The 22,837-nt window shown below is 30.2% G+C and overlaps 2 protein-coding genes across 2 annotated transcripts in view; one reads left to right on the plus strand and one right to left on the minus strand.

Annotated features, from left to right (window-relative positions):
• Window positions 1-4,516: 4,516 nt before the first annotated feature.
• LOC109606209 (uncharacterized) lies at window positions 4,517-5,439 on the plus strand. The gene is made up of 3 exons (XM_020022770.2): window positions 4,517-4,640; window positions 4,699-4,803; window positions 4,860-5,439. The coding sequence occupies exons 1-3, from the start codon at window positions 4,595-4,597 to the stop codon at window positions 5,402-5,404; spliced, it is 696 nt and encodes a 231-aa protein (XP_019878329.2). The 5' UTR covers window positions 4,517-4,594; the 3' UTR covers window positions 5,405-5,439.
• Window positions 5,440-6,853: 1,414 nt separating this feature from the next.
• LOC109606796 (5-hydroxytryptamine receptor) overlaps window positions 6,854-22,837 on the minus strand; it is a 47,591-nt gene continuing 31,607 nt past the window's right edge. Inside the window, exons 3-6 of the mRNA XM_049967744.1 lie at window positions 10,807-11,050; window positions 9,305-9,681; window positions 7,520-7,789; window positions 6,854-7,457 (exon numbers count right to left, since the gene is read on the minus strand). Coding sequence (XP_049823701.1) covers window positions 7,216-7,457; window positions 7,520-7,789; window positions 9,305-9,681; window positions 10,807-11,050 — 1,133 coding nt within the window. The 3' untranslated portion in view covers window positions 6,854-7,215. The remainder of the gene's footprint in view (window positions 7,458-7,519; window positions 7,790-9,304; window positions 9,682-10,806; window positions 11,051-22,837) is intronic.

A 22,837-nucleotide genomic window follows, 5' to 3' on the forward strand; every position in this document is an offset into this window, starting at 1 on the left:
GATGAACTTCATGAAGAGAAAACAAAGACTTTGTTTGTGTATTATTGATTAAATTATTTTATTATTTTTTCATACACAATTATTTCTCTATTATCTGCGATAATCAGTCCAGAAGAACAAAATTACTGCTGAATGAAGTAGTTTCCCAGAATATGATTTATTACCCTCGAGCGTCTTACGTCACATCGACTTTCGTGAACAGTTTCGACGCCTTTTAAAAGGAAAAAAAGCTGTCAACGTAAAGGATTACCAGTGGTAATTTTATTACTAGTTATATAAAAGGGTAAAACCAAAGATACGTTACGACAGATTAACGAGGATTTTTTCCAAGATATTAGAGTATCATTCACCTTTATTTCCCACGATATTTAGCTACCTAAATACCAGATTTACTGGTCTTAATTTAAGACTTGTAATCAGGATAAACCCAATAATATTTATAAACAAAACTAATAAAAAATATGGCAAAATAAATTAAACACTATTACTTGCTAACTATGTTGTACTCTCTCTCTCTCTCATGAATATTTAACTAGAAAATAGTAAATATTAGTAAGAAATCAATCCATAAAAATTTTAGTTTGAACTCGGTAGAAATTTATTAACATCTGAGAAAACGTTAGAAAAGCACACTTTTTATAAATTCAGCTTCTAAGAAGGAACTGATGTAGACAGAACGTCTCAAACAACGCTATTACAGCAGCTATTGAACTGAACAATTGTACCTTTTCTGCCCTTAATAACGTTGTCGCCAAGTTGAATAAGTTTTATTCATTATGAATCGCTAATTTTGTACTTAACTTTAAATTTATCTGCAGAGGATTATTTTTAAATCATTTTTATCTTGAGTTAGTTAACATCTATTTAAAAACGAATCACAACTATTAAAACGTACGTTTTTTACTTAGTTCACATTCACATCAGAGAAATTATCAACTTCAAGACTTTTGTGTAAATTTAAATTATTATTTGTATGTTAAATTAAGTTGGGCGCCAATACATAGAGTCAATATTTTATATTTAAAAAATTACTTCTTTAATGAACGAAATAGTTTAATAAAATGGCGAAATATTTTAATAAACTTTCAGACATTATTTTTTATTTTATGTCAGATTATCTACAACAACAATTCATTTAAATACTGAACAGTATAAGGAGTACATTAATAAATTTGAGGAAATAAAAGTATTCTAACTTCCTTTTCTAATGTTCAAAATAATTAGGGTTATATTGAATATTTTCTTGTATAAATTTTAGACAATTTTATTGAATTAATGTAAAATATGTCGTTACACTCTAAGATAAAACAACTCTATTTTCACACATGTCGTAGACCTATAGAGGTGAATTCATTGTATGAATCTTAAATGAAGATTGCCTCAGAAAGATTTTTGTTAAAGAGAAAATTAACAAAAATGAATAAAAACAATGATTCTAAACATATTCATGAGGAGTTAATCTAATTTTTATGTTTTTTCTCCAAATAAAAATATGCTTTTCAACGTGCAACTACGTCACATATTAAGTTGTTTATAATAAACAAATACCATATACTTACATAGTAGATAGGTTTAACTATAAATTTAGAGTTTGCTGAGTAAATAATAAAAATTGGCATAGAGTGTAATTTTTAAAGAAATACCCTTAAAATCTGCTTCAACAAGTTGGGGTAGCTTTAGCTTTAGACAACCGTGTATTATCCTGATAATGTTACAGAATTTATAAACTCCGTATTTAAATTTCGAGGTACAGGAAATTTGCATAAAATTTGGGTTTTATTAAAAGTCGTTGTAAATTTGTTACAAGATTGAATTTTTGCCAGACACCGTTAGTGGAATCAGTGGATGTTATTAAAAATTTTGAAGCAGCAGCATATTTCAGAATATATGAGTAAAATAATAAAAGAAAGATTGGATGAGAAATTCTTAAAGAATGGTTGGCACAATATCGATTTGAAAATTAATTCATTAATTATATTGACATTAATTATATGTACAACAAATAAAGTAATTTGGAAAAATATTAGCATCAATAATAATAGATATTATCTATATATTATTGTTTTGCTTTCTTTTTATTGGCTTTTAATCTTTCTTTTTGTCTAATTTGCATTTTTGACACAGTTTTGATAAGTGCTGTGCTGTCTTAATGCTTCTTAAGCACTTTTGTTAAATTAAGTTGAGTTGAGTCTTAAAGAATGTTTCAATTAAAACAGCTAATATAGAAAAGAATTTAATAAATCTACGAATCAAAAGCTAAACATTTTATTCAAATTATCAAATAAAAATTACCTATTGGTCCTATTGGTAATCAGAATTATAATAATTAATTTAAGTAGATATATGTAATAATTAAAAATATTATCCATAAATTATTATTTTTCTTTCATTTTATTCTCTAATTTGAATTTTTGAATACTTTTTGACAAATTTTGTACTCTATAAGCAATTTTTTTATTTTAAGTTGGGCGCCAATATATAGTGTTTCAATTCAGTAAAAATAAGATGATAAAATATATTAATACACTTTTCATACTTTATAACAATTAATAAAATATTCATAATTCGAATTTAGTAAGAGTCTATGAATAGAATACTAAACATTTTGTTATCAAGTTATCAAATAACAATTATCTATTAGTCATATTACCCAAGAAGTTGATTTTATTTATATACCTAAAACTATAAAAATTATTGTGGTCCATGCGGAACAATTTTGTCAGTCAATTTTCATATATATAAATTTTGTCAGATACCATTGATGGAATCAGTGGATGCTATTAAAAATTTTGAAATTACAGCCTGTTTCAGAGTATATAAGTAAAATAATAAAAGAAAGATTGAGTGAGATACTCTCGAGCGATTCAGTGGTGGGCACTGAATTCATTAATTATTGTAATATTTAAATAATTAAATAGTAGCTAGAGTCGATGTATTGTATCACATATAATAATATTAATATCAAATTTTTTTAAGCATCAATGGTAGTAGATATGTGTAATAATTGTATATTATATATTTTCTATATATTATTTTTATTTCTTTTTATTGATTTTAGATCTGTTTGCTTAATTTGACACTGCCTTGACAAATTCTGTGCTTTTTTAATGTTTAAAGTTGGGCGCCAATATATAGTGTTTCTAAAGAATGTTTCAATTCAGTAAAAATGACATGATAAAAAAAACTATCACAATTTTCTTTATATATAATAACTAATACAGAAACGGAATTTCAACATACAAAGAGTCAAAGAAATATTGTATCGACAAAATAGTGAATTGGGAGTCACTTACAACTGAAAATTACAATAAAACATTTTTATCAAATATATACTTATATGTAGTTTTTTTTTTATTATAAACAATTTTATAAACAACAATTTTTTTATTATAAACAAATATTTTTTACTTATGTTGTGACTTAACTGGTTAGTTGAAATTTCGAATATTGGTGAGTAAATTAATCAAAATTGACAATAAAATATTCATAAAAAATAAATTCAAAGTATAATTTTTAAACAAAAGTGTCTGATATTCTTTTACCCTTAGAATCTATTTGAACAAGATTGTTAACTTGGATTCAGGTTATCTATTAGACTTTGAAATATTTTGTAGTATTAAAATTTTTAATAGTATCCATTGATTCTTTAAAAATTTAATATCTTGACAAATTTAAAATGATTTTTAATAAAACACAAATTTTATACAAATTGGGGCATTTTTAAAAATTCCTGACATTCTCGGACAGATTTATTTTTTGTACATCGAAGTATGGAACGGTGTGCACAATATAGATTTGGAAATTAATTCGTTGATTTTAAAAGGTTTTAAATTTTTGCCTATTTTTTATGTGATACTATTATGACAAATTTTGTGATGTTTAAAAACTTTTTAAGCACTTTTGTTACATAAAATTGGTGCCAATATACAATTGCAGATTTTTCAAGTTTTTTAATAGGTTTTTTGATTAATCATTTAATTAAACAACATTCGAAAAAGGCAGCTCATTTTTCTCAAAGGACAAGAGCATTTTTACACAGAACTTTTGGTCTTGGGGGATCTATACCATGGCCAGCTCGTAGTCCTGATCTTAATCCTCTCGATATTTCAATTTGGTCTTTTATGGTAATTGAAGTATATGCCAAAGAAATAAATAATGAAGAATTTGCATTTTTGTGATTTTTTGGCAAATTTTATATATATTTAAGCACTTATTTTTCAATTATTTTATTCGGTCTTTGTTCGAAAGATCTTACCGACTTTAAATTGAATTGTAACTTGGTTTTCAGAGAATCACTTTAGTCTGTAAAATTAATGTGACATTGTATGACTATAATATACTTATACTATATTATAATATATAGATATAAGCATGTTACACCTTAATTAGACGTTAACGTCGTTATTACCACTTATTTTAATTATAAAGATAGTCTCTTCTAATTACTGCCACTAGCTAGGTAATTGTTGAATTTATCAGTTAGATAAATAAAGGTAATGGACTTATTATTGGAAGTGCAGACTTAAAATATGACAAATCGATTTGATAGACTGTAAGTAACACTGACTACGAATATATTCACTGAAAAAAAGCTATGGGGAAAGTTACCATACTCATTTTTCTGTTCTGTGCAATAATTGGTAAAATATTTTTACTTTAAATAGTTATATATTAGTATTATATTTTATTATTTTTTAGGTGCATACTCGGTCCAAGCAAGGGAAATCAAAAATGTCCAGTTTTCTTCGGATGTTCAAGTTAGCGGCGTCGTAGAAGGGCCCAGGGGTCCCATGCACAAAAGAGGTAAATAATTCAGTAGCAACCTTCTAGAGTTTAGATAAAAACGCAAATAATTTTAGGTCTGGTAGGGACCCTCATCCATATACTACTTTTTCCCGTTAGACTTGTATCTAAGGCAATTAAGGGAATTTTATGGCTGATTGAGGATATCCTATTGTTGAAGTTGCATATTATATCCAAGTTGTCTGAAATAATATTTAAAATCGTTGGGTCTGTTTTGGGTGTTTTTAAAAAAATTCTAAAAGCCATCTTGAATATAATCACAGAGATAGGAATTATTAAAATTAACATTGTTGCTTGGATTCTTGAAGTAAGCCTTCACGTGTTGTATAAAATTACTTCTTTCTGGTTGCACATAAAAATTATCTGCTTGAACTTTGTCCTTAAAGTTGTGCGGGTTATCCAAAAGGCTGTAACAGAAGTTCTTGAAGCCATTTTCAAGATAATAGGAAAAATATTAAAGATAATCGCCAACATATTGGAGCTCATTCCTCCAATAAAAATATGGCATAATTTACTAGTTTTTAGGGAAAACGAACTCGTAAGCAACCTGGAAAACTACGTTGGTAAATTGATTTATAGTTTACGTCGTGCAAACCTGTAATAAAAATTAAATGAAATAAAGTGATGTCTACTCAGGTTGCTAATTCTTTTGATTTAAATGTTGTGAATAAAAATAACACACAAACATTGCTATTTTTTATTAAATTTTCTTCTAACTATTCTCAGTTAAACTATTTAAACTTTAGATCTCATACAAAATAAGAAAAAATGATTTTCCACAGACAATAAAGCATCCAGGGCTCATAGGAGGCGATATTGATTGCAAAATGCATTCTATTTTTTCTTAATTACATGTTAAATTATATTATTATAATTGTTCTAAACATCTAAACCTTGGGAAGCACTTTCTTACAATTACCTATGACATTTCACTCGGATACACATCACAATTTAGAATTTCTCCAAGATAAAGGGAATATCTAGATAGATAACGATTAGATTTTATTATTACCACCCGTAGGTATCAGTATTCAAATGATCAAAATCAAACTGCCTGCGGAGCATTCTAATTTGTGTGTAGTTAATATAAAAAAAATCAAGTCAGTCAAGGATTAGAATTTAAAGAGTTATGCATAAAATACGACAAAATAACAGTGATTTAAGTGACTAGTTGTTTTTAATGTGTAAAATTTGAATAAATTTGTCAATTTATTGTATATACTTAACCTATAAAGTACGATTGTCTCTGTATATATATATATATGTATATACAATACACATTATAGAATAGAAGTTTATGTTGTTAAATATTGATACTTCGGGTATTGTTGAATATTTAAGAAAGAAATTCTGGCCCAATGATTTCCCTGTAATGATTGTACATCACGATTGTTTTATCTAATTTAAATCTATAACATTACCAATAAAATTTTTAAATACACAACGTTATTGCGGTTTACTTTACAACTTGTTTTAATGCTAGTTTAACATATTCTAGCTGTTCATTCCTTATCACCTAACATTTAATTGATTGTTCTAATTTATTGTATATTTACAAAGTTCAATTTATTAGTTTGATTTGATAATATTTGGTCAAAGCTTTCTTACTTATATAACTTATCACTAAGGTTCGGTAGAAAATCTATATATTTATATTTTTATATACAAATGCGTCTTAAATCTAAATAAGTTATAGTTTAACAAATCATAAGAGTCAATATGTTCAGTTATATATAATATAATACATCAGTGGTCAATGTTTCAGTCGTCCAAGTTGAATGTTTTGAAAGTTGGCATTACTAAAACAATCGATATAATTAAGTTTAAAATCAATAAGTTTGTGTAGGATTATAAGGCACACTTTTGTATATTCGTTACTGTTCAATATTTCTTTAAGGATATGGTGTGGTGTAAGAATTTTAATTTTTAATAAAAAAATAAATAAAATTTTATTTTTTATAGGGTTATTTTGAGATATGTAATATATTTATTCACAATATTTTATGCAATACCAAAGTGGAAGTTATGACAAATTAATATCATTATTGAGAATATGTTTAGAATTTATTTATACAATATAATGTATCACAAGATATGATATAAAGTATGAGCAGACATTCTATGGAGTAACTCTCAAAACACTCAACAACAATCGCCCGACCCTTTGGGTTAGAGGGGCTGCATTTCAAGCACTACTCTCCTATTGACGTTGTCGCTACTGCTACTGTTGCTGTTGCTGCTGTGACAGTCCACCGGCGAAATCACGTTGGTCCGTGATCTCCTATCTTCGGATCAGTCGCACTTGAAAGTCACGTTTCGCGAGGCGACCGCGGTAACCGCCACACTGGCCGCCAGCCGGGCCGCCATCGGTGGTGGTTCCGCGTCCGAAGCTAAGCGATCACCCTGCCGCCATCATTGAAACTGTTTCACGCCGAAGTTGCGGTTGCGGCGGGCGTAGTTCCTGCCGCACAGGATCTTCTTGAACGCGTGCCGGAACTCCGGACTGAAGATCGTGTAGATGATGGGGTTGAGTGTGGAGTTGAAGTAGCCCAGCCACAGGAAGATCGAGATCAGGTATTTCTCGAAGAGGTTCGCGTTTATGGGCAGTATGACGGCCATGATGAAGAATGGCAGCCAACACAGCACGAACGCACCTGGAACGGAAAAACGTTATCACCTTGTAACACGACTAAAACTAATTAAACATTCCGTCCACCTGTTATGATGGCTAGAGTCTTGGCGGCCTTTCTTTCGCGTTTCGAATCCACCCCGTCCCTCGACTTTCTCTTGATGGGGTAGCTGGGGGTGGGTTGATAGTTTGTACTGCAGTCGGTGGTTGTAGGCATGTCAGCCTCTAAGCCGTTAGCAAAAGATGTCTTCTCCGGACTGGAGTTGTTGGACGAAACGTTCGTGAACGCTGTTGTCGTCTCTGATATTGTCGGAAGTGGTCGACCTATCACTGTTACAACCGCAGCTGCTATCCCGCCTAAAAAATTTTAATTTTAACTTTTCTATTAAACTTTCTTTAATTACATTATCCATTTTTTAATGTCACATTTTATATATTTTTATTTTGGAATCAAATAAAAAGCATCTTATTATTATTTTATACAAATATACAATTAATGTGTTCTGTTTATCTGGCCATAAGTTTGTAGCTTACTCTTTCAGTGTTATTCATTGTCATGTGTTATTTTAAGGGTGATATACAAAACATACAATTAATGTACTCTGTTCATCCAACAAAAAGTTTGTATTTTATGTTCTCTACACATATATATTGATGATGTGCATTTAAAATAATTAAATGATAAATAACACTGAAGAAGTGAAGAACGAACTTTTAATTGAACGTATGTTGAAGTATTCTGTTCATTCAACCAAAATTCTATGCCTTACTTCTTCAGTGTTATTTATTATTTAATTGTTACTTTATACGTAATATACAAATATACAATTAATGTGTTCTGTTTATCTAACCATAAGTTTGTAGCTTTCTTTTCAGTGCTATTTATTGTTATATGTTATTTTAAGTGTGATATACAATTAATGTCAGTAAGAATTTTAAGATAGAATAAGAATTATACGATATAAGTGTTTTTTATTTGACCCCAAAATATTTTCTAACATATTTCCCATACATATATTACATATATCAATAGTTATATGTTTAATTTGTGTGCTGCATTAGGATTGATGGCTACTAGTGCAAATATCTATGGGACAAATATAATCTATAATCCATAAAACTAATACGTATGTATAATAGTAAAATAACATTAATAAACATTAGTTTAACTAACAGATATATTAATTCATTTTATGTGTTAAGATTTATGACACAAATTTTAGATCACACTATTATTAAGCAAATAGAATATTTTATTCCTCCCTCTTCAACGCTCATGGGGTAACGTTAACGTCCTCGACAAAATAATGGGGTGTATGTGATAGATCTGTCAGAAAGATTTTTACTGTTCTATATAGGTTAGTTGATATAATGAAAACCGACGACCTCTAGCACATATGCAAACGAATAATTGGAACAAGTAATCAATCAACATTTTCTTCGTAAAATCAAGTGTTCCGCAAATAGTATCTCGCCGAGATCGAGTATGATTTCGATTATTGGGTCAAGAGTTCAAGCTGTCACACGACTAAAAATTCAACGTACACCAAATTTACCACAAAAATTAAATTTAACTTCGTATGAGGACAAAGAAACGGAACTCCTTGCTCCGTACATAAACAACAATCAATAATATTGTTTATAAATATTTGATTTCTGAACAACGAAGCCGGAGATCCTTTCCCGACGGACTCTTACGACACTCTATTTGTCTTTAAGTTTATTTTCCTTTGTTTGTGTCGCTTTCCTGAAAGGAAGACTTATGTTATCATGTCGTTGCCATCTACGACAATGGATTAGCGGATGAATGGAAGGAAAACTAATGAACTAACAACTAATTATCGTGTAAGGGACGTGTTAAATACTAGCTACCTGTGCCACTAGCAGCTGCCAGCCCACCTGCAATACCACCCGCAGCGGGATTCTGCATCGCCTGTGTCTTAACAGCTGTCATCACCTGCCTTCGCCTGATACGTTTCCTCGCAGTCTGAAAGATTCTCCAGTACAAAATCAGGATAACCAAGAGGGGAAGGTAGAACGACGATGCTGTGGCAAATATTTGATAGTACAGGTCTTGACTGACGATGCACTTTTTGTCACGGATTCTCTGGTCCCACTCCACGTCCTTCCATCCCAGCAACGGTGCTATGCAAACTAGGAAGGATACCGCCCAGATGATGAAGATCATCACACCGATACGTTTCGAGGTGCGTTGATGGATGTAGTCTATGTTTGTGACCGCCCAATATCTGAAAGAAACATGTTGTATGTTTTGATGTTGTAAGGTTATGTCAATTTGTAAGTCAATTAAAAACATATGTTGATATCCTTTATAAAGAAGAATCCTCAAAACCGAAGAAAAAATATTAGAAACAATACTTCATAATTAAAAAGTTAACAGATTATGGTCCCAGAAATCGTTGTGTCAGAATCACTGAAAACTGAATAAAGGAAAATAATTGATGTGCATCGGGAACACCGTGCTGTGCAAAGATGGATGGCCGAGATACCGAAGAAACATTATGACCAAAAGATCTTGTACATTCTGAGAAGCTGAAAACTGATCACATTGTGTTCTAAAGTTCTCACATGAAGACTTGGAAATCTGAAGAAACTAAAAAAAGGTAGCAAATAATGTTTACTGGTGGGATACGCAGCAAATGGGTATCTGATACGGGATCCAGAGAAGAAAAAAACATGCATCAAGAAATAATGAATGTGTGGGTGTCTAAAGAAGATCAACCAGATCAAATATCAATGGGACCAGAAAACTGGGAATTAGATATACAGTCAAAAAGAAAGAAAACCTGACAAAACTGGATTCGTTATGATTTATATGAATGGGCCAAATTGATGAATGATGATTAATAATGATATTATTAATAAAAAATCAAAAATAAAACCTAAATTAAATAATATGTTGCAACTAATATGTTTAAACTGTATAAATTGGCTTTTGTGAAATGCAGAAATAAAATTTTAAATTGGCAGGCAGATATCGTTCAAAATAGATTCGCGTTGCCAGTAAATAATTGAGTCAGACAGTAATTTACTATCCAAAATATTCTCGAACATTTATTTGTAAATGAAAATTGACACTTGGTAATCGCAATGTAGGTCGGCTTTTCAACTGACGTGCATGCATAAGAGTGGAAATTAAATTTATGGATCCAATGGCAATTGTTAAGGTTCGAATCTAACATTAAACGTTCCATTAAAATCAATTATCGTCAAATAAAATGTAACTTTTAATTGTACGATGATTCCTGAACATTGTTCTATTGTTCCATGAACTGATTATTATAAATAAAATATTAGTGGTAAATTCTCAACAATTCTTAAGACGTATAAATTAACGTGACCTTTGCGTTTACCTATCTAGAGCAATGGCAACGAGATGCAGAATGGAAGCGGTGCAACAGAGAACATCGCTAGATGTCCACATGTCGCAGAGCTCAGGACCGAGTCGCCACTCCTGGCTGACCTCGTAAACCGCCCCCAAAGGCATCACCAGACAAGCCACCAGAAGATCAGCGACAGCCAACGAGAGTATCAAGTAGTTCGCCACGTTCTGCAGGTTCCTCTCAAGAAGAATCGCAGCTATCACAAAAACGTTCCCTGAAACAAACCCAAATTATAAATTATAATCAACATTTCAAACCTAAACTAATAAAGGACACTGAATTAAACAGGATTTTCGCCCGTTTCTCCCATAGTGGACTAAGTCCATGAATAAATTTACCATATTGAATAACTCAAACATACGCGATTGTATCGGAAGCAAAACTAAACGTTACGCATAATCAAAATGGTCCCGAATTAAACGACGTCATTTGAACGGGTATTTTGAGCCGTTTATGTTACGAAATTAAGTTATTTGAATGCAATATGTATGGCAGGCTACCCTTTTGTGCCTTATCACCACCGTGCTACAGCTTGTGTTGTACGTTAATCCGGGCATGGTTAAATAATAAACAACAAATTCCTCGTACCAAATTGACTGCTCCTAAGTTGATGTTTGTTTTAAATGAACAATCATCATTAACTACAGTTTAAAAAGGTTTGTTCTAATGTAAAAATTAAATTCCAATATACAAATTAAAAAATGTTGAATTGTCAGTAATATTTTGAACAAGCTTCAAATGGATAAACGAATTAAGATCTCTGTGCAACACGAACACAGACTTGAATATTATATATATATATATATATATATATCTAAGAGGAATAAATTCTAAACTCAATTTTTTCTGTGTTTTTGAAGTGAAAACTTCTTTAGCCGCGATGGGCACTAATTGGTAGGATTCGCGTCACCGACATGCTCATGACTGTGTATATCTTATAAGTGAAATTGAATGGATTTAGTCATAATTCAAACAATATGAAATTCCAAATTTTAATACTAAGAGTCTGCAACTGTCAATTTTAATTTTTATTTAATTTCCTTAAATTCACTGACCTATATCTAAATTAACATGCTGGATTTAATAACTAATGAATTTAACATGTTTAATGGAGTCTTGTCCCAGAAGACATTTATCATCCTGTCATTATATTATCGTTTTCAATTGAGCATAAATACCGTTGTAATTGTAAAATCAATTCAGAAAATGTCCTATATAATTTTAAAAAAGTTGATTATCTTTATGTTATTATTTATATTACTGATATTGATTGATCATGTCATAAGAAATATGCTGATGTTGACGAATTACGTTGATGAATGATGTGATTCATGAACATGACCCAAAATGTAAATTAAAATTGGACACTGGAAAATTATTCCAACAATAAATTAAAGAATTGTCATCACACTAAATTTAAGGAAACCACAGGTTATTATTCATACAGAGAATTTTTAAGATTACTGATGTAAAAAAGCTTTCTTCAGTTGCCCACCGTAATTATTTAAAGAGAGTTGAGGATCCTGATAGTTTTAGGGTTATGCTAATACAAAGAAAAGTGAATCATGAATTTCTGCCCAATTAAACTACAACATCAGGGGAGTGTTTAACACAGGATCATCAGGATAATGTAGATGGATTTCCAGATTATTTCAAAGGTGTTTTCATAGCTAATACACCAAACTTAGATGAGTGATCTTTCTCATATTTACCACACATCAATTTGTGCAGAGTTTACTGATGAAAATATTGTCAAAGCTGCTAAAAGCTTTCCTAACAAATTTATACTTGGACCTGATGCAACACGGTGTTTCTACTGAAAGACTGGCATGCTGGAATTTTTAATTCGATTTTAAAGTCTGGTAATTTTCCTAAATAATGGAAGATTGTTTGTTTTAAAATCGGGAAATTAATATAACATCCAAAATTATAGACGAATTTCCGCCTTGTCCTGTCTCAAAAATATTTGAAACAAGTAAAAACATTATTTTATATATCTATATTTATTGGGGTTTATAGGTTTACGTTTGTCGGATTTATTTTCTGGCGTTTCACTAGCACGAGTGGCTGATTTGACATCTGATTGACAACTAAATGACAACTTAGACAACTGATGTTCGAGAAATTCCGTTGGCCGTTCTCATCTGTTAAGCGATTTTGAGCACCGTTGTCCCATATTTTATCAAGTTTCAATGTTTCTTCTTTTCTATTGAAGTGTTTATGGATTTCAATTGCTTCCCTAATCATTGGGGTACGATATCCACTTGTCGAGGCAAGCAATTGTGTATCTTCGAATGTTATCTTGATTTTTATCAAATAGTGCATGTTCTGCTACAGCAGACTTGTTTAATTATACTTCTTCGTTTTTGGAGGAGTATTAGCAGAATTCTTCACTTTGAAGTACTGAAATATTAACATTTTTTTGTTAAAAAATATAATTATTAAATATTTATAAGAAACTTTTATAAAATAGATGCCACCTCCTATTTCAACCCCTTCCTAGAAACCAGGTTTATAAAAACTATGGTAGTTATTTAGTTTGTGAGATTTTACTGAATTTTTTCTATAGTTCTGATCGAAGTAGTAGCTTTGTTTAAAATATAAGGAATAACATATTTCACTCAAAGTCACTAGCCACTACTTTGTTCCATCTTTGTGGCAGCATATAAATTCCTCATCGACAATATGTCTTTTGTGCAAGGATATGAATTGCAATTTTTCATCAATTTTGGCAATTCCTCTTTGAATGTCATTCAACATTTTTGAAATAGTAATATTGTAACGTAAAAAACATAATTATTAAATATTTATTAGGACCTTGAATAAGTTCTCGCTGTTTCTTTTACAAAATAGAAGCTTTGTTTACCTGTAAATAACAAGAATTACACACACACTTTAACTTTGGACTGTCTCAATTTATTAGAACACTTTGATTATTTAGTTCCACTCTTGATTGGTGACCTTACTATTTATTCACACATGGTCAGATTAAATTATTCTTAAACACACACATTTGTAAAATGTGTATAAACTTGATTTATTCTGAATATTATTGGACTTTTTTAAAAGAAAACAATACTTGAACAAATTTTTCTGTTTATCGAATTTCGCTTCGTAATATTAAAAACAAAAAGGTCCTCCAAGCCGGCATCTTTCGTGATGCCGAAACTCAAGACGTTAAAAAGTTAAAAGTTATGCAGCCCGGCTGGTTTCGTGGATCGCGTAAATTTTGCAAGCGAGAAACCCTGGCCCGGAGCGTTTTTGTTGTAAAATAAAGTAAATTGAAGCAAGCCTATTAAAGATTCATGTGCTGTTTTACTACCTTTAAAGTTATGACGCGAGAAATAAAACTAATAAATTCTAAACTATTACTATTAATAAGTTTGAAGGGGTGGTTTTGTAACTAGACATACTATACAGTTCGTGTAGGTCAGACGGGGTCAAGCTTATGAAATATCTGAATCTGCAGTGTAGTCAATAACCTTTCCAGTGGGTAATTAAATCGACGCTTTGTATAGAGTCATTAATGTATGCCCCATAAAATCGAACGGCTGCTTTCAAAAGGATTATGCAGGAAGTCTGGTCGTACTCAATCATGGTAACGTGTTATAACGTGTTAGATAAATGCCAGGTGGAATTTATGTGTAACAAAGGCGATCGGCGGTTTCCTGCCCAATTAGTAAACAGGAGATTTCGCTTTGAAAATTTATCGTTTCAGGGAGACGATTTACCAAACTGAATTATTTACTTATTCACTTAAACCAAAATTAATACCACAACTATGACTAATTATCTGCGTTCCACGTCAAATGTTGAATTATTATTATTATATTAAGCGTTTCGTTTAATTGCTTCCGAACAAAATAATGGAACATTTCACCAATTCATTTTACAACAAACTTTCCTTATAAATTGTATGATTTATTAAAGTTTCTACCGAAAATTTTAGTCCAAGTATGATTAAAAGTCGGAAATTTCATTTAAAACACAAAAAGGCAAATTGAAAATTATCCGGCATTTTTTTTTTGCATATTCCATTTGCATGTTTGATTTCGGACCGAATTAACATAAAAGAAATAGAATTCCGTTTACGGTGGAACTTTTAAATTGTGCAAAGATATGAATTTCAATTTTTCATCAAGTTTGGCAACTCCTCTATGAATGTCATTCAAAACTTTCGCAATATTAACATTTTTATGTAAAAAAAATAATTATTAAATATTTATAAGAAACTTGAATAAGTTCTCGCTGTCTCTTTTACAAAATAGATGCCACCTCCTACTTCAACCCCTTCCACAGTTCAGATCGAAGTAGTTTTTCTTTCTTACTAAATTATTTACTGTGTGTCGAACATTTTGACTATTTGAAATGTACAACTTTGTGAATAAAATTAATTAATATTCTGTTTGGTACAAGATGTGTGTATTGTCAGTGTGTGAATATAATTATGTTTTAGAGGAAAAGAGCATTTTTATGTTAAAACCGCGAAAACTCAATATTTAAATAAAGGTTTATTTTGTATAGGTCTATAAATGTATAATGAATTATCAAATAATATTAAACATTGTTACAATTTTCAAATATTTAAGGGTGAAATGAGAAAGTATATTTTTGCTCAATTTTAGATTTGTTTATTAAGTATTTGTATATTTGAACTCTTATGTGTATATTCATTTTGTATTGTATTATAAAGTTTTTCTTATTTATTCTTTAGATTCTCTTTAGATTCTCTTTAGATTTAGATTCTCTTTAGATTCTTCAGATTCTTGAGTTTCTTTAGATTCTTTAGATTCTTCAGATTCTTCAGATTCTTCAGATTCTTCAGATTCTTCAGATTCTTCAGATTCTTCAGATTCTTCAGATTCTTCAGATTCTTCAGATCCTTCAGATCCTTGATTCTTCAGATCCTTCAGATCCTTCAGATTCTTCAGATTCTTTAGATTATAAATAAATTCCTCGTCGACAGTATGTCTTGCGGTACGCTAGAGGATGCAGTTTACGTATAAGATTTAAATTCGTTGTTTACACTAAAGTAAATTGGCATACACTGAAATTTAAGGCTAGATACAGTACTTCCTCGCAGGTGCGTTATTATTCGAAATTCCAGGCACTTCTAGTACTTCTAGTTTCATTTTTGAAGAAATAGAAAAGAACTTATTCAATTTAAGGGCAATCTTCTAATAGAATTTTCCGTAATTCGTAATAATGAAATTGTATTAGTTCCATGAAGTGAATGTCTACTGTAATGGGAATATTACACTTCACCTACCCGCACACAATTCCTGTTTATTTCAATAATTCCTGCTTCTATGCCAAGTTCAGGTCTAACCATAATACGGTTGTACGTAGTTACCATATAAATTATGTAGTCTAGACATAATTATGAAGCATTAAAAATGATTGTTTTGGTTATTGTTGGTTCGCTAGTGGCGCAAGAAAATGTATTTTGTTCTTTCGGACAAAGGCGGGTTTATTAGGCCAGAAGGAACACGTCTAAATGAAAAAAGTAAAAAATTTAATAACATGATAGAATTATAACCCTTATAATGGTTACAGTTTTGTTATTAACCATTTAGTCATGAGCGTTAAAATTGACGTTGGACGTAACGACCATTAATTTCTATTTATTATTAATATTTTACGCATATCTCTAATTATAGTCTCACATAACCAATATTAATTATTTTTTTAAGAATGAACTATCAAACAAAGTATGAAATTACTTTAAGATATAATAATAATATTTATAACAAGATCAAAATAATCGGGTTTTGTCGGGGGTTTAATAAAGTAACATCAAGGAATCAATAGTGTTAAAAACACAAGAATTTCTCAAAATCCATGAGACTTAATATGGATAATATTTTGTTTTTTTTAGTGCTTTCAATAAGACATTTATTAAATTTATTTGCTACACTTTATTCTAAAGAATTGTTAAATCCAAGGGAGGTTAATTGGATGAGATTTGAGTCGACCACTTCACTTATATGACATTTTTCTTTATGGCACATTGATTTGGAATTCTATTTCAAATATTTTTGAGATACTGATCAGGATGTTAATTCTTTTATAGATGGACGTTATGTGATTTTAAAACAGGACAAATTCAAATAATCTTTTATTATTTAGAATAATTTAATGATGATCTTTAGAGATTCCAGCATTCCAGTCCTTCAGTAAAAATATTGTGTTTAGAGAAAGATGATTCATCTTAGTTGGTGTATTAGCTTTAAAAATACCTTGAATAATCTGCAAATAACCAATATCCTGAGGACAGTTAAACAGTCTGCGTTTTTGTAGTTTAATTGGCCAGAAATTCTGAATTACGTTTCTTTGTATTAACAGAACCCTAAAACTATTCGAATCCTTGATGACACTATTCTTGATTCCATTTAAATAATTACGGTAGGCAACTGAAACAAGCTTCTTTGCCTCAGAAAGTAATCTAGAATTGATTTTAAAAGTACAGTAGTATTTGAGTTTAACTGAAAACGATATATAATGACAGGAGGATGAAAAAAATGTGGTTAATTTAAGCTTGGTGTATAATCTTTCTTTGTATTGACAACAACAACAACTATCTTACATCTTTCTGATGGATACAGTACTTTCTCGAAGGTTCATTACCATTCGAAATTCCATGCACTGAATAAACAAAGAGAACTTATTCAAGTTCCTAGTTATTATTCGGACACTACCTACGACTTTAAATGATTTAAAATATGAAGAATAGAATTATCCATTTGTCCACCTGAATGATTCTGGCTGTTAGCGTGTCTGAATAGATAAAATACCCTTCGATATCCATTGAAAATCAAGATGGATGGCAATAGATAGATAGATAGATAGTATTCAGCATTGTAATGCGCGAGTTCCGTCTGATAGATTAAGTAAAATGGTTGCTGGAACAACTGGTGGCAGATTTATCAAGATCCTTTTGACAGATACCGTATTATCTGAAATTGCCATGAAACATTAAAGTTTAGAAGGGGTAACGTAAAGTAGGAGGAACTTCCATACAACAGACTATAACTCAGGTGAACGTCTATTTAATGGAACGTTAAAACGGAGGAAACCAGTAAATCCGGCAATTTGAATCGATTAAAATTCTTAACGAACGAATAAGTATCAGTTAGAACTTTAATGGCGTTATTTGTTTATATTAAAAATATAAAGTGCTACATTGTATGGTTTGAAAAAGTGTTGCGGTGGTGGTTGTTAAAATTATATGATTTTTACTGTTTATCACAATTACCCGGAACATTCTTGGAATATTTCACAAGGACACACCTGCACCGAACGTAACAGTAACAAACTGGCTAATAATTATTCATTTTTCAGGGGCGACGCAAAATGTTCCCCTCATATCTAAACTTTATGGCCTGGTCCAGGTGAATACCAACTACTCACAGACAAATAGTCTTAACAGGTCACACACATTCATCCCTGATGTTTTACAGTCTTAATTTTATTAATTTAGAAGTTTTATTTTTTTAGAAGGGTACAAAGTTTTCAGAAGCCTAAGAAATTCCTGAAAATATTAAAAAGTTTTAATAATTATTGACAAGAAGATTTACAATTATTACTAATTGTTTTTAAAAGTTTAAAGGAAACTTGGGAAATCCCTGATAATATTAATAATATTTAATAATTAATCACAAGTTCATTTAAAATTATTACTATTTGTTTTTAGAAGGTAAAAAACTTTAATAATTTTTTTCACTGAAAGACTATTTATTTTCAGAAGCTTAAAGAAAATTCAAAAAATTCCTTAGTATATTAATGACTTTTAATTATTCACAAAAAGATTTTCAATTATTACTGATTGTTTTTAGAAGTTTAAAGAAAACTTCTTCTTGAAAATATTAATAATCTTTATTTTTTATCAGTTAACAATGTTGCTTTTCTGATTTTAAATTAAAACAGACCTGTAGGCTTCAAAATTTTACATTTAATGCAATAATTTTGGTCATTATCACTTAACTTTATGTCCCCTCGAAAACCTTCCAAAACAATTTATATCCACAACAATCGAATTAAACAGGAAAATATTAAAAGTGCTGTCACAATTTTCACCCATAATCAACATAATTGTAATTAATAAATTTTATGAATCAATATTAAATAAACATTTTATTTACCTATTACAGAAAATTTATTTTTATAATACCACTAATTGATGGGAATAATTAATTGACAATATTAGTATCTGTGTATAATACGATTTGATTTAATTAAAGCACTTAATTAGGCTATTTTTAGAATAATCTTTGTTTAGCCACGCTTGATAGGAAATTAGTCTGACGAACCTATTTAACGAGACCAGGCGCCTCCTGGTTTTAGCCTCAAATTTCTAAGCATGATTTATGTATATCTTAGCATCATCTTAATTTAAGAAAAAGTTAATTCGTATATGTTTTTAATTAAATTTCGATTTAATTCACTTTTACGGTACAGCTATCTCAAGATATACAGGTTAATCCTGTCTAATTGGAAAGGAAGGTGCCCGACACCTACTCACAGTCTGAATCCATTAGTAATTACGTAGTTGGTAGTTTTATTTTATAGCCTAAATCTTTCGGTTATTCCAGTCGTTGTTATTTGAAAGGGTACATTAAAATTATTAGATTGTCAAGAAAGTTATTGATTTTTTTAGTGTGTTCAGCGTTGGTCAACAGAAAAGGACCAATTCTTCTTCACAGGCTTATCTGATCCGTAAAACTGACCAAACCTTTTGTCAGTCAAACATTCCAATAACATCCTACACGAGAAATGCTTTAAAAATTGGAAAAAACGGTTCTTATTTTGAGTAGTACAGATTAGTTTAAGCTGAGATTTGTGCTTATTACTTTTAAGATATCAATAACTTCCCTGACAACGTCCTAGATACCTTAACATGCAGACATTTTTAAGATGTCACCCCTGCAGTGATTAATCTACTTGAAAGTCGACCGCATACATTAAACTCGCACGAGGTGCGAAACATCTTACAATTAGACTAGTTCCAAACTTAATTTGTTTGTAATTGAATACGTTTGGCGATGGAATATGTCACAGTCAGGTAATTTGACCGTCTAATTGCCCCAAGGGACACAACGTTACCCTCATTTGTAACTGGAGGCGTTACGTAAGATTAGTGGCAAATAATTCCACGTTTACAAAAATACTCAGCACACAAATACGAACATCCCACTCGTTGTTTTTGAGGGATTATTACTATTCGATTGGGGCGACTCTCGAAACGCTTAATTTGACACGTTCGTTAGGATGTGACGTTTCCTCCCCCGATATTATTATATTATATCAACACAAATATTACATTAATCAACAAACCAGTGACGTTTTCATTAAATAAGAATCTAATGTGTCACTCACAGGGGTTAAATCAGTTAAAATTCAAGTGATATATTGTCAGCCAGAATGGCTACTTTTTATAATGGTCATAATGTGGGTAGTGTAGTGGACGTGTTTAAGATATTGGCAGTAAAGGGAAATTGAAAAATGATTAAAAATTTTGATATAATGGTCTGGTGTAACTTTTTATTAGAGTACTCAAACTCCATACTTCTATAGTATTAACTTAACTTACTATATTGTAGCATAAAATTTTAAATTATCAAAATAAGTGGACATTATTTAGGATTAGAATTAAATTTAGCTGTATTAAATAGTGTTTTGTATATCATATAACAGGTTCATTAAAATAATTTTTACAGTAAAAAAGTTGTAACGAATCTATTTCTTCAGATCCACTAATCTATAGAATAAAATGAAATAAATATTTAATTATATCCGGAGATTTGGTAGGTATGTCTTCCATATTCTTTGCATAATTTAGAAGAAAAAAGGTGTTGTTCATTAATTTGTGGATATTTAATTACCATTAAATCTGAAATACATCAAAAACGACTGAAATAATCAAAATTAGCTTTTTTCACCAATTTTCAATTTGTACTATGTATAAAAATTTCGGAAAAGTAAAAAAATGGTAAAAAATCATTTTTTTTCTTTCACGATATCAAAGCTTAACCATTTAAGAATATGTGCTCAAGAGGATTTTTCAAAATTCAAATTATTTTTGAAGATGTAGATATTTTAGTGAGTATGAGTCTTCTTTATACATTCCTCTATCCAACTTTCAAATTTTACTAATAATTATCTATGTTATAGATGATACGACTTAGGAAACTGGTTGCCTTAGTCGTACCAAAGTAAGGTTTAAAAAATTTAGGTTTTTTTTACGTATGGCATATAGATTTTTTAATTTGATTATAATATATAATACCAATATTAACATAGTGGTGAACAACACATTTAATTTCTATTTATTTGGAAAATAACCTTATTCTAAATAAGTTAGGTCACCCTCTATATATATATATATATATATATATATATATAAACGTTTTTTATTATGACGAAAATATCCCTTAGAAAATAAATTTTAATTTTTATTTAATTTAGAAAAAAGTTGTTCTACTAAACTTATTACTTTACTTAGCTTAGTTTTGAAGTACTCTGTATACAGTATACAATTTTTGGAAATGTAGGTGGAATATAATTATATCTGTCCGATACACAGTATTGAATCGACTCGTCTGTTGCCCAATTGAATTGAACATGGCCTGTGTCTAATGCGATTATAAATTTTAGTTCGAGGGACTGCGACGTCCAGATATTAGACTAATTGGAAAATGCACTCATTCAAAATATAAACCCAACCCTTCGTCAATTTTCGGCCGCCCGCTATTTTAAAAAGTGTGTTTAATGGATCGAGAGCGCTCGTGTCACTTAAAAATAGACTCTTTGAAATGTCCTCTTTTTTTTACAAGTACCTCAGTTCAGCAATCGGCTACCAAACAAATCCTCCGTTAAAATGTTTCCAATCTCATTTAAATTAAACGTTGAGCAGACACACTTTTGCTTAAAGCGTACTCAACACTTCTGTGAATTCTTGTTGGTAATTATGTCATTTACTCAAGGTAACGTTGGATTGGATCGAAATATTACCACACTAACTCAAAATGTCACCCACAAACATATTCCGTTTTATAAAAGGATCCACTCAAGGAACATTGAGTATGAAATATCACTTTTGAGTGTCATTATATTTTTTATGTGCACCTTATCTGAAACACTTTCTATGAAACACTGAATAAAATTGCATAAATTTCTTTTTTTGTGGCGTCGTTCTCTCATATTCCCTCATTATTTATATTTAAATATATGATCCATGTTTATGTAATTCTAACAACTTTTTCGACTAAGCGCATTCGCCATTTTTTTAATTTAAGTTTTGTTAAATGGGAATTAAAATGATATTAACTTTAATACATTCTATTATGTCTTTTTAGGTACTTGATGAATCTGTCGATTTATTTTTAATCAAAAGAATGAAAGCTTTGAACTTTTTTGTTGTTGTTTTGTCATGGAAAAACGACTGAATTATTTGAAAGACATTTTGGTTTTAGTTCTTAAAATGTACATTAATTAATTATGTTTCCACAAAAGACACGATTATAAATCGTGTAGTCAAGTAATCTTTGTTCTTTGAGCTAAAACGTTAAGTGTTGGGAATAAAGGTTAAAGAGATGGGAACAGTTATTCCACAAGTCTTTCTGTTGGCTAAAATTGATGGAGGTAACAGAGAATTCCGTTGAAGGAGGCGTTTTATAACTTTATCTTAAAACCACTATTAATTATTTCTCCGTTGTCACATCCATTACATGAATTTCAACGTTCGGGCTGTTGAAATCAGAAAACACCAAATATTTCTTTATCAAAATTTCCAATCACTAACCGAGACATTGACAGTACTTAAAAGTTATTGATTTTACATTTGCTGTTGGTTTTAGGTTCAACTCAAATAATCGTTTGCTCTTTGGTATACACTCCAATATATTGTGAACATCTTTTCTAAGGGAGGCTTACGTATATAATTTGTTACAACGTTACAACTTTTGTTAAGTATTGACATATATTATTATATGTCAAAGGACAA

The sequence above is a fragment of the Aethina tumida genome, chromosome 5 (genome assembly GCF_024364675.1).
Source record: "Aethina tumida isolate Nest 87 chromosome 5, icAetTumi1.1, whole genome shotgun sequence".
Taxonomy (NCBI): Eukaryota; Metazoa; Arthropoda; class Insecta; order Coleoptera; family Nitidulidae; genus Aethina; species Aethina tumida.

Excerpts from the sequence above, each read along its gene's own strand:
- LOC109606209 (XM_020022770.2), top strand. The coding sequence starts at position 4,595 with ATGGGGAAAGTTACCATACTCATTTTTCTGTTCTGTGCAATAATTG. Across the intron at positions 4,641-4,698 it reads TCTGTTCTGTGCAATAATTG|GTGCATACTCGGTCCAAGCA; the intron begins GTAAAATATTTT and ends ATTATTTTTTAG. Across the intron at positions 4,804-4,859 it reads GGGTCCCATGCACAAAAGAG|GTCTGGTAGGGACCCTCATC; the intron begins GTAAATAATTCA and ends AAATAATTTTAG.